Source organism: Typopeltis vanoorti, chromosome 4 (assembly GCF_054136105.1).
Source record: "Typopeltis vanoorti isolate ZY-2024b chromosome 4, IOZ_Tvanoo_1.0, whole genome shotgun sequence".
NCBI lineage: Eukaryota > Metazoa > Arthropoda > Arachnida > Uropygi > Thelyphonidae > Typopeltis > Typopeltis vanoorti.
The window spans coordinates 68793111-68805710 of NC_143552.1; the positions used below are offsets into that span (position 1 = coordinate 68793111).

Genomic DNA, 12600 nt, shown 5'->3' on the forward strand with positions numbered 1-12600 from the left:
CAAATCCAGAGTAGCTTAACACTTCATAACAAAAACACATCAAAAGATCTAGAAATATTTTACAACAGTTTAGAATTTGGTTAGTCTATAAGAGGAAGAAAATTGATTCTTTTTATTCATTTTATTTGTGAATTCATTCAGGTTATTAATTTTATTTGTGATTAGCCAGTCAGTACGCTAGCTTATGAAACTATGATCATCTAGAACAATGGTTCCCAAACCATGTGCCACAGCACAGGGTGTTGCAGGATATTTTACATTTTTGAGGGAAACAGATCAATACTCAACATCTGTTAGACAATGCATTAACTACCAGCTCAAGATACTTCACTGTTTCAACATTAGATCATGCTACATCTCTTTTGACAACATTCTTGAATGTTTGAAATGTGTTTTTGTACTTTTGGCTATGCCAACAACTTCTTGAACTATCTCATTTCTTGACTTCATTTTGTATATAAATACCTGTTGATTCTCCAGGTCCATCAATAATCTAAATACTTGAAGGGTATTTTGATCAAGTGTCTGGGAGGTCTAGTGAGTTTGCAAACTATTTTGTTGATTTTTAGTACTTGTAAACAAAAATGAAAAGTTTTTTTTAACACTAATAAGACATATGGGAGTGAAGAAAAGGATGATTAACCACAAACCAGAGGCAAAGTTGTAGAGAAAGAGAAATATTGGAATTATGACAATACTTATCTAGAGTTATTTTACTTTGGTAGACATCAATCATGAAAAACATCTGCAGTGCATGTTATGTCTGAAAGTTTTGGCTCAGTGTGTGCTTTCAAGTAAACTAAAACACCACTTAGAGACCAATCATCCTAATATGGCTAGTAAATACCATGATTATTTTATTAGAAAGTTAAGAGAACTGAAAGAACAAAAAGATACATTTTCTTTAAAACAAACGTCAATACCAAGCAACACTTTGCTAGCATCCTACTAGGTGCCATATAGAGTTGTGAAAAAAGCCTGGAGCACCATGAAAAAATTAGTGACACATACTAAGGGCTCCGTGAACTGAGAAAGTCTGGGAACCACTGATCTAGAGTACTAATAATTAGAAAATAAGTTAAAAAAAAAAAGTAATACTCAACTTGGTCCTATTAAAAAAAAAAGCTTCTCACGGTAGTCATAGTTATGGATTAAATGTATCAGTTCTTGCTTTTCTCTTAGCAACTAACAGCTGCAGGAAACCTTGACAACTGATCTTTATAGTCTTCTGTTTGTGGCTGTTGAATGGATTAGATTATTATTAACAGACCTCCATGAATTCAAAAGATTCATCGCGAGAAGTATATACATCACACACACAATGCACATCAAACCGGGCTTTGAACTCATTCAACATGTCTGCATTCACAACCCTGTCAGACAATACATTCCACTCAACCACTCTCCAGGCAAGAAACCTGCTCCTCACTTCCTTACTCACTCCACTCCTTATATAGTTTCCAGGAATAACCTCTTGTTCTATCATTCTATGAAAAACTTCTTCCACATTAAGCTAGCAACAATCCTTACTAACTTATATGTCAATCATATCTCTTCTTTTCCTATTCATGAGGCATTGCAAATTTCATTCCCTTAATCTGTCATCATATCCCTCCAAAGTCACCAGCTTAATCAATCTTCTCCGAACCTTTTCTAATGTATCCTCATCACCAGGAACACCAGATGACTAAACCTGTGAACAATAATCCACATGAGGCCTCATCAAGGCATCATATGGATTACTGTACTCATATACAATGGAATCATGTGATCAATGAACTTTAAACCCTTGTCTACCATCACTCATAGGTCTCACCTCCTCAACCCCCCCCATGTATATTTTACATACCATTGTTGCCTTCTGTTTTGGAGAAATTATAGTTGCACTCACTTGCCCATTCATATAATTTATTCAAGACCTCCTGTAAAGCCACAACATCTGCTTGATTCTCCATTTGTTTTCCCCAATTTTGTTTCATCTACAAACAGTTGTATATCTCCAGATAAACCTGTCCTAACAACATTAATATACAAATGAAATAACAATGTATCCAAAACATCTCTGCAGCACACCAATAATGACTTTTCTCTCTGGTATACCATACAGTACCCCCATACACAACTTGCTGATACCTATCTGATAGCCAGTCACTTCTGCAACTCACTACTCTAGTATTCAATCCCATCCAATGTAGTTATCAACCTGTTGTGTGGCAATCTATCAAAAGCCTTTGCAAATTTAAATATACTAACCACTGTATATGCATCTTTTTTATCCAATGCATTTCTTCACCATGTTATAGCACATAACTGGTAAACATGACCTTCCTTCAACAAACCCATGCTGACCATCATAGAAAATAGTGCTGTTATTAAGCCACTTCTGTACCCCAGCTTTCGCTAACCTCTCCAGCATCTTAACCATAATCCCATCTTAACCAGATTAGTCTATAATGTGTAGCCTCAGTCTCATCATTACCTTTGCAAAGTGGAACAATTTTACCCTTCTTCCATTCTTTTGGGACTTATGATGTTGCAAGAGTTGTTAAACAGATATGCTTAGACTGGCACTAATTCCCTGAAACATTCCTTGAAGATAAGTAGTGATACGCTATCAAGTCCTATTACCTTATTGACATCAAGCTTACTTAACTCCTCATATATCTTGCTCACACACAAGTAAGCCATCTTCTCCCATTTCTTCTACACTGGAGGTTCTCATAATTTCAATTTCATCCATTAACGTGTCACCTTGCCATCATTGTTCTTTCTTCTACTTAGCACATATCAAAAAACACTAAGATTTTCTTAGCCTGATATACTAATTTCTGCTCACACTGCACTTTCTATCCATTCTAGCTGAGGCTTCCTGGCTTGATCTTTATACTCTTCCTGCACCTGATTATTATTACTATTCATTTGTGCTGCTTCAGCAATCCCTTCTTCCAGATTTTGTGCTTAATCCTTCATTCAACACCTACCTCCTTCAAGATTTTGACCTTCTGAGTACATTCATACACTGATGCCGTAACATCTCTCTTGGTCACTGCCAAAGCATCATTTATCCCCTCTAATTCTTCTGCTCCTTCTTTATTTCACTGATGGTGCTTTTCTTCCAATGTACTAGAAATATTCCAGAAGGTGGCTGACTTTTCATTGTATACTTGTTCCCTGATGAAAGCAGCAGGAGGCTCATCTAATACAGTGACACTCTAGCTGAAACATGTGCAGTAAAATGTGATCACATTTTACCATCATAACATGAAAGTAGTTTCAGCTAATACAGAATATAATTTGGTTGGCTAAGTCCAAAACTGTCATCCTATCTTCTTCCTAACAGTAGTCTAATAACACAGCACACCATGTGAAGGTGAAGATCAGATAATGGGTCCATAGTTTAAGTTTGTTCTTGGCATTCCTTGTAAAATATATAGACATCTCCTCTCAGTCTAGCTTAATTATCTCTTAGCAGAGCCAACACATACTTTACTCATATCATGTAATATTCTGCACATATTATCTTTGATTCCATTTGGTTCTCTCTCTCTCTGTCTGTCTCTCTCAGTCAAAAAGAGAGTTGCTGTCTTGGAGTGAGCTTCCTCAGAATAAATACAAGCATCTTTATAGCTGTCTCAAAAATCAAAAAGGTCTGGGATCACTCTTAGGAAAAGAGGAAAATTAGGAAAACTGTAATAATGGGTTACTGTTTGTCATATTTTTATTTATTTATGTATTATGTGAATCCAACCAAGGAAAGGTTGTAAATTTATGGTATATTAATATAGTAGGTGGGTTAAAGATTAGGTCATCTAGAAACCACACACAAAACCTTTTCAAGCCACTTCAAGTCCAGTAATCATGTGGTGGTCTTCCCCCCCTAGGCAAAAATTCATCTACTACTACCTTAAAGAAATTTGCTACACTCATGCCTACAGTTAGAAATTAACCTACAGCATGTTGGATGAAATGCAAACATGCTATATGCTATTCACCTGCACAACCAACCAAGATGACAAACAGTGTTTGAGGCAATGTCCTAAAAGCTTCATTAAACATAATGGTATAAGGACTTTCTTGTCAGGATAAATATCAGAAAATTTCTAGTATAAAGACCAGTAACTATAAAGTTATGAGTAATTTGTCATATGCTGCTTCAGGAGAAGTACAAATAATTAATTAGGATTATATAAGTCAATATATAAGTCAACAGTAAAGAAATCAATGACTAAATCAACAACTGCACAACAGTAAAAGCATAATGAATCAGTTTTTATAGTTACTATTTTATATGTGTTCTTATAGGAAATCAACTGATATACTATATGCTAACATGGCCATTTGACTGATTAATGGCTTCCCTCCCCTGATTTATTCAGTTCCCAGCACACATACCTAACTCTGTTTCATGTTTCAAGTTTCATCTCTCCCCTCTAATCATTAACACTAATGCTGCAAACGATCACCACTAACTTACTGTCCAGTTCTGAAACCACTGCACCAATTCATCATCTTTCATACATGCTATTGCAACCACCACCATCAGGAAAAGAAGATTTTTAGTATCTAGGTTAAACATTTTCCTGATTATAGATGGTAGGAGTGCCAAATGTAAATTAAATATTAAAATATTTTCCTAGACAGATCACTGTTGTACTAGTGTGCTATGGATCCATAAATATTCATGGACGAACTTAAATATAATAAAGCATAATAGAGGATCAACACATGTCCCCATCTACTTATAAAAATTACCAAGCAGGCATTTCTTCTTTCTCTTTATCAGTGCTCTAGAAACAGCCTTCCTCCACAAAAGCATAACTTGCAGCTATTCATAAAAATACAAATTATTTCTCCATAATCACCATTTTCAAACCAATACATGCAAATCAGGTTATGCAACCCTTCGTGGGCATGTGGGATTAACATTATAAAATCCTCGGTCATTTTTACAAAGTGAATGTAGGTCTTCATATTATTATTATTATTCAGACCTCCATGGAGTCAAAAGACTCATCATGGGAGGTCCTTCATAGGAAACACAAAGTCTATCATACCACTCCTTGAACTCATTGACCATTCTTGCTCTCACTACTCTATCAGGTAATGCACTCCACAGTTAAACCACCCTCCATGCAAAGAAACCACTCCTCACCCTCGAGCTCACAGCTTACTTTTGCAACTTCCAGGAATGATCCTTGTCATCACTCCTACCTGCTGTTCGATCAAGCAAAAGAACTTCCCAGTGTCAACAATGTAACTACCTCTCAACAGTTTAAAAGTATCAATCACATCACCTCTTCTTCTATCTACGAAACTCTGCAGTCCACATTCAGTTAGTCAATCTTCATAACTAATATTGTACAGTACTGAAACCATCTTTGTTATCTGCCTCTGTATCCTTTCCACAGTTAATTTATCCCCTTCAAATCCTGGGGACCAAATTTGAGAACAATAGTTTAAGTGTGGTCTCATCAGGGGTCTTATACAATGGAATGACAACTCTTTTATCTCTGTAGGTCAGCATCCTTCTCAGCATTGCAGCAATCCTCTGGGTTACCTTCACCACCTTTGCAATATGTTCCCTGAATTTCAGTTTTATATCAATCATCACCCCCAGATCTTTTGTCTCCCCTATTTCCTCCAGTTCAGCTCCTCCAATCGAGTATACAGCCTCCCATCAATGTATCCCAAACTTCAAGACTTTACATTCTGCTGCATTAAACTGACACATCGATTCATATTCCCATGTGTCTATAATAAATTTAGTTTAATCCTTTATCCAAGTATAAGCAAACAAAGTTTGCACCTGAAAATATCTTCAGGAAAAGACAAGGCGTGATGAGAACTTGATCCACCTTTGCTACGAGTTGCCTATGGATGCACCACTTTGCCCCAGTCCTGAAGATATTTTCAGGTGCAAACTTTGTTTGCTTAAATTTATTATAGTCCAACCAAGTACAAAATAAACTTCCAACATCTTTCTCTAAATCCAGAGTAATTTAATAATAAGGTGGTACACTTAGTATCAATTCACATAGGTAAATATGACCTCTGCATTGCTTCTGTCTTAGTATCACCACTTCTTGGTCTGCCTCCCACTGACGAGACCTTAATATAAAGGTCGAAACTGGTCTGGCCCTTCCCTTAATGCATAGCATCATACATGTCTGCAAGGAGATGTGCTTTGCATTGTGGGAGATACTAAGACAAGGAGTGAGGAGAGCTTGGTCCACCCTTGCTATGAGTTGCCTATGGATGTACCACCTTGCCCCAGTCCTGAAGATATTTTCAGGCACAAACTTTGTTTTGCTTACACTTGGATAAAGGATTAAACTAAATTTATTATAGTCTAACCAAGCGCAAAATAAACTTCCAACATCTTTCTCTATGCCCATGTGTCTAGTTTATTCAAATCCTCTTGCAGGGCTTCTGCATCTGCACTATTACTAATAACCCTTCCCAGCTTCACATCATCTGTAAACAACTGAATATCTTTCTGCAATCCACTGACAATGTTAAACAATACAGGTCCCAGTACTGAGCTATATGGGACCCCACTTGTAACCTTCTGCCTCCTTAATACTGCCCCACCAAATAAAACTCTCTAATACCTATCAGACAGCCAATCCTGAATCCAGTTGACTAACCCGACATCTAAACCCACGTGCTGCAACTTAAATATCAGCTTATCATGCAGTACCCTGTCAAATGATTTTGCAAAATGCAAAAAAATGGCAATATATGCCTTTCTCTCATCAACTGCTCTTGTCACTTTATTATAAAAGGCAATCATATTACTAAAGCATGAGCACCGCTTAACAAATCCATGTTGACTCTCAGAGATAACATAACCTTCATCTGCCCAACGCTGTATATGGTCCCTCACTAATTTCTCCAAAATCTTAACAACTACTGATGAAACACAAACTGGCATATACTTGGACACATCCAGTCTGCTACCACCCTTATGCAATGACACTATCTTACCTTCCTTCCATGGGTACCTTTCTAGTAGCCAGACTTTCATTGAAAATCTAGGTCAACGGAGCTGTCAGCTCTTTAGCACATTCTTTGAAAACCCATGGTGAAATACCATCCAGTCCCACAGCTTTACTGACATCCAGGGTACTCATTATTTGGAACACACTCTCCTCTTGCACCTCTAACCCCTCGAACCTGCCCTATCCCTCTAGTATTAAAACTTACTTCTCCAGGATGAAATACATCAATAAAGTGTTTATTAAACAACTCCACTATATCCTCTCCATCAGTCACTCTATTCCCAATTTTATCCAGCAATGTCATTCTTCCACAATCATTTCTCCTCCTATTGGTCACATAGTTAAAAAATTCCCTAAGATTATCTTTGGATCTTAGTGCCAGTCTCTTTTCATATTCCAGTTTCGCCTTCCTTACCATATTAGTCACTCTCTTGGCCTGAGTCGCATATTCTTCATGCATCTGCCCTCCTCCATTCCCCCTCTCCTTATATCTCTTCCTATAACCTCTTTTTCACCTGCAGTTCCTGTCTGATATTGTTTGTCATCCACTTTATGCCAAATTGTGTCCTCTTCTTCACTCAAGGAAGACAGCTTACTATTGCTGCCAACAAATATTCTTTAACAATTTCCCATGCAATAAGTGTTGATATCTATGATTATTATAATTCCACATACGTTCCCATTTCTTTGATACTCCTGCATGTCTATTCATCTTCCAAGTCAAAACCACATGGTCACTCTCTCTCCGATGGGGAGGGGGGTTTAGAGATGCCATCTCAGTTATTATCAGCTCTTCTGATGCTATGACCAAATCCAAAACTCTTGAACCTCTTGTTCCCTCTATTACATGTCGCCTAAGACATCTGACCCTCAAGAATTCCAGAAATTCCATTCCCTTATTACTACATGCATTTTCATCTTCCAAACTTATAGTTAAAATCTCCCATAACAATCATTCTTCTTGCACTTGTCAAGCTCAACTGCCTAACTAAACATCTCCTGCTCCCCACCCTCTGTGCTCTTTGGCTTGTAGCAACATCCCACTAAACATCCTGTCTTGCCTACCTCTACCTCACACCATATGCTTTCAAAACCATTAGTGTCACAGCCTCCCAAAAGCTTCCACTCTTAGAGGACATAAGCAGTACTCCACCATTGCATTTTCCCTTCCTATCCTGCCGAAAAATGCTGTTCCCTGCTACTTCTATTCCTGTTATTATATCATCTTCCGTCAACCACGTCTCAGATATCCCAATAATCTTTGACCAGGCTGATGCTATCGATGCCACCAATTTATCTCCTTTATTCCAGATCCACCTGGCATTAGTATAAAGCATAAAAATGTCACTGCTTCTATACCTATCATTATCCCCTCCAGATTCCACTGTACTCAGTGTTGCTTGATGTCATCCCCTTACCCTCAAGCACATTCCCACAAGAAGCCATCCCTGCTGCCATCCACCCTGGGAATTCTAGTTTCACCTGCATTGACGCACCGACTCGATCAGAAAACAGCAATCTCTCCAAATGCCTACGTCCTTCCTCATTCAAATGCAAGTGGTCTCTCACATTCAGCTCCTTTCTGTCCTCAAATGCCCTCCAAGCATCCACATATTCCAATCCTCTCTTCTGACACATTCTGGCTATTATGTTATTCATTATTGCTGCTCAGCACATCATTAATCATACCTGGGTAACACACACATTATCTTTCCTCTCTGAATTTTCTTTTGTACAACCTCAGGCATGAATCTCAGATCTCTCGCCACCTGATTTACACTGCGTCTCAAGTCATTGGTGCTCACCATCACAATCATCTCATCCACGCTTTCACCCTGCTTAATTGCCATAGGCAACTTTCTATCATTTCGTGTAAAAGGCTCTGGATTTGATCCTGGGCCTTTCACACGCAAAGCGAATGCTCTACCATGGAAGTGGTAGAGCGTTCATGAAGCATTCGTTATAGTGAAGCAATTAAGACTGTCACATCTTGTCTATCAGATGCATGGACCATGGCATCAGATTCTTCAGCAGTTTTACAGCAAATGTAATACTAGAAAAGTGGTGGACATTAATCAGTATCTATTTGCATACCACAGGAAAAAATCAATAAATTATATCTTTTCATTCTTTTAAATTGGCATAACTACTGAATAGTTTTTAATTTAGTTCATTCTTATATGCTGAATAATGCAAAATTTTGAGTATCATTTACCTCATGCTACTACATGACACAGCATGACCTTTGTTTTACAAGTTGCTTTATTCATAGTTTCATAAAACATTAACTTACCTTCATATCTTGATTCCAAAACCTTCTAGTTTTAGGTGCACTTGTGTGAGGAGCAACCTCTTTTATCTAACAAAGTATAACTGAATTAATTTAGTATTTTAACCAATAAGCTTAGAACAATTAATATTATTAATAATGTTCATTTCTTCCTATATTCAGTTTTGAAACAAGAAAAAACAGCCTAGTCAACTTTACACAGCACCAAACTATGACAAGGAACCAGACACTTAACTTTTAAATTAAACTTGCTAAGAAATTATATTATTTTTTAATCCTTTATACAAGTGAAAGCAAAGTTTGTGTATGAAGTATCTTCATGCACTAACTATATACAGGCTAGTTGTATATAGAAGCTAATGACTTCAAATTACAGTAATCCCTCGATTAATGCACTCCCAATTAGTGTGTCATTTCTTTTTGATACCCAAAATCGATTATTGCGTCTATATACATCTTAAAAATAAATGTTATAGATTTTAAAAAATCACTCACCAGAATGAAATAATTTAGTTACCGATTTAAAACATTTTACAAAGTTATTTTTAATGGCATATTACACTACTTCCATGTACACTATGTTCCAAATTTTTATTGCCAAAATTTATGTCGTCTGCTATGGTATGCCCACAGATTCGAAACCCTTCGACTTCTGGAGAATCCATTCCGATAATAGGGTAATCAATCCGTCTACTGGGATGAGTTATTTATTATTACACCTCGGAAAATTAACTTCTCTTTTATGATCATTGTAGTTTTTCAAGTGGTAACTATTTTGCTTGTATAACAGTTGGTAAATTTTATCTACAAAGCACGTGATTTCGCATGTTGGTGACCAATTCATACGTCCTTCTTTCTCCCCTTCAATGATAACATCCAAGAGTTAACTAAATCTCATTCTGGAGAATTGAGTGATTCAGACCTGTGAAATTTAGATGCACAGCAGGAAGATCCCGAAGAATATGAAGAAAATTTAACCAGTCAGCCAAAAGAGATTTCACAGAAACAATTTGAAAATATTTTTCGTACAATCGAAGTTTTCAAGCAGCAATGCTTAAAGGCTGACCTTGATGAAGAGAAAAGCAGTAAAATTTGCAGAAGAGTAGAAGAGGAAATAGGGCCATACTGTCCGTTGTATGTAAAAAAAGAAACAAAATGCCTGCCAAACTACGTTAGCTCAATTCTTTGTTAAGAAGTAGAATAATAAAATTTATATTCTGAATGTGTTTTATTGTCATTCAGCTTCATGGTTTTCCTTTAACTAGGCTCTGAGACATACCTTAATTCTTTTATAAAAAAATTGAGGTTCAAAAAAGAAATTCGAGGAACGAATTATACTTTTTCCCATAGGTTATTATATTTGATTAGTGTGTTTTCGATTAATGCCTGTTTTAAAGAACCCACTAATCGAGATACCGCTGTAATTGCCTTAACATCCCATAATGCAAAGTACACCTTTTGGATGTGTATAATGCTATGCATTATGGGAAAGACCACCACTCCCCAGAACAGTTTCGATCTTCATTAAGGTCTCATCAGTGGGCGGCAGACTCAGAGGTGATACCAAGGTTGAATATATGCAGAAGTCATATATTTCCCCATATACAAGTAATGAAAATCACCTTAATAAAATACTCTGGATCAGATACAGTCAAAGTTTTTCAACTTTTCACAACTAATTTATTTTCCCCTAGCATTAGCTGAAATTATGGCCAATACAACTAAAGCTCTGAGGCATATATCATCATCATCAATATCCTGGTATATATCCTAAAGGAGCATTCAGGCTATTATGACAGCACTATATGATTAAGTTTACATTATTATTAATCTCCTATCAACAATTTTACTCCAAATTAGTTTGTTAGCACTCTGATACGATCATATCTAACATCTTGTGCTTTTAATGTATACTTCTGACTGAATCAATCTAACTAAACCTGGGTCTTACTTTAGGTCTCTTTCCTGCTATCTTGGTATCAAACACCTGCTTTGCTAACCCTTTCTTCACCCATTCTATTTATGTAACCATACCATCTTAGATTAGCTCTACTCCCACATTCCTGAATACTAACGATGTCAAGTTCCTTTCTAATATCTTCATTTTTAATATGAATCTGCCACGGATGCCATCTGTACACTTCTCTAATTATTCTCAAAACTCTCATATATGTGATCATTAGTCTTTGTTCGAGTGCTTTATTTCTAACCCAACTCTCAGATTCATAACTTAAAACTGGTTTGAACACTGTCTTGTATATTGCTAGTAGACCAATCAGTATGGTGGTAAAAGTACTGGAAAAATTGGTCAAAAAGAGAATCCAAGAATGGGTGGATAAGAATATGATACTGTATGAGGGACAACATAGCTTTTTGAAGGGTCGGTCATGTCTTAGTAATTTAGTAACTTTTTTTTTTTATCATAGCATAACAGCTGAGTTGGATAAAGGAAATGGCTATATGATGATTCTGATAGATTTTGAAAAGGCATTTGACAGAATACTGCATGGAACTTTATTATGTAAGCTGCAGCAAATGGGGATGGACATGACACTGATTATGTGGTAAGAGGGTTGCTGCTAGACAGACATAAAAAGTGGTATATATAGAGAGGCAGAATCAAGGCAAAAAAAGGTGACTACTTGTGTACTACAAAGTTCAGTGCTGGGACCACTACTGTTTAATTTGTAGATAAATTATATAGGAAATAACCTGAAAGAAAATATTCAGTTGTTTGCTGATGATGCAAAATTAGGTAGAGTAATAATTAACCAAGGCAATGTGGGGAGCTTGCAGGACAATTTAGATATGCTGTCAGTATGGGCAAAAGATAATGGCTATCAGTTTAATGTGGAGAAATGTGAAGTTACACATTTTGGGATAAACAAATTACAAGCTGTGTACCACACTGATGGAACTGTACTCCAGGAAAGAGATGAAGATAGAGATTTAGGGGTGGTAGTAGATAGAGAGTTAAAGTTTAGAGGACATATTGCTAAGGTTGCTAAACTAGCTCATAAGATTACTTAGCTATTGAAGTATACACTAACAAGTAGAGATAAGGAGGTTGTTATTCCTCTTTATAAGGCCTTGATACATCCACATCTGGATTACTTCAGGTCTTGTCCGCTGGGTTTCTTGGGGATGAGGAAGCAGTGGAGACGATTCAGAGGGAAGTGACTAAGATGGTGCGTGGTCTGAGTAATGTTCCCTATGAGGATGTGCAGATTGCAGAAGTTGATTGATAGGAAGAAAAGAGGGGGGGGATATGACAGAAACATTTAAGTTGCTTAAAGGGTTTATAAGAAT

At 36.8% G+C, this 12600-nt stretch overlaps 1 protein-coding gene across 1 annotated transcript in view; it reads right to left on the reverse strand.

The window, feature by feature from the left end:
* LOC150107390 (uncharacterized) overlaps window positions 1-12600 on the reverse strand; it is a 339311-nt gene that overhangs the window by 108149 nt on the left and 218562 nt on the right. The window contains exon 14 of the mRNA XM_090391829.1: window positions 9295-9360. Coding sequence (XP_090247955.1) covers window positions 9295-9360 — 66 coding nt within the window. The remainder of the gene's footprint in view (window positions 1-9294; window positions 9361-12600) is intronic.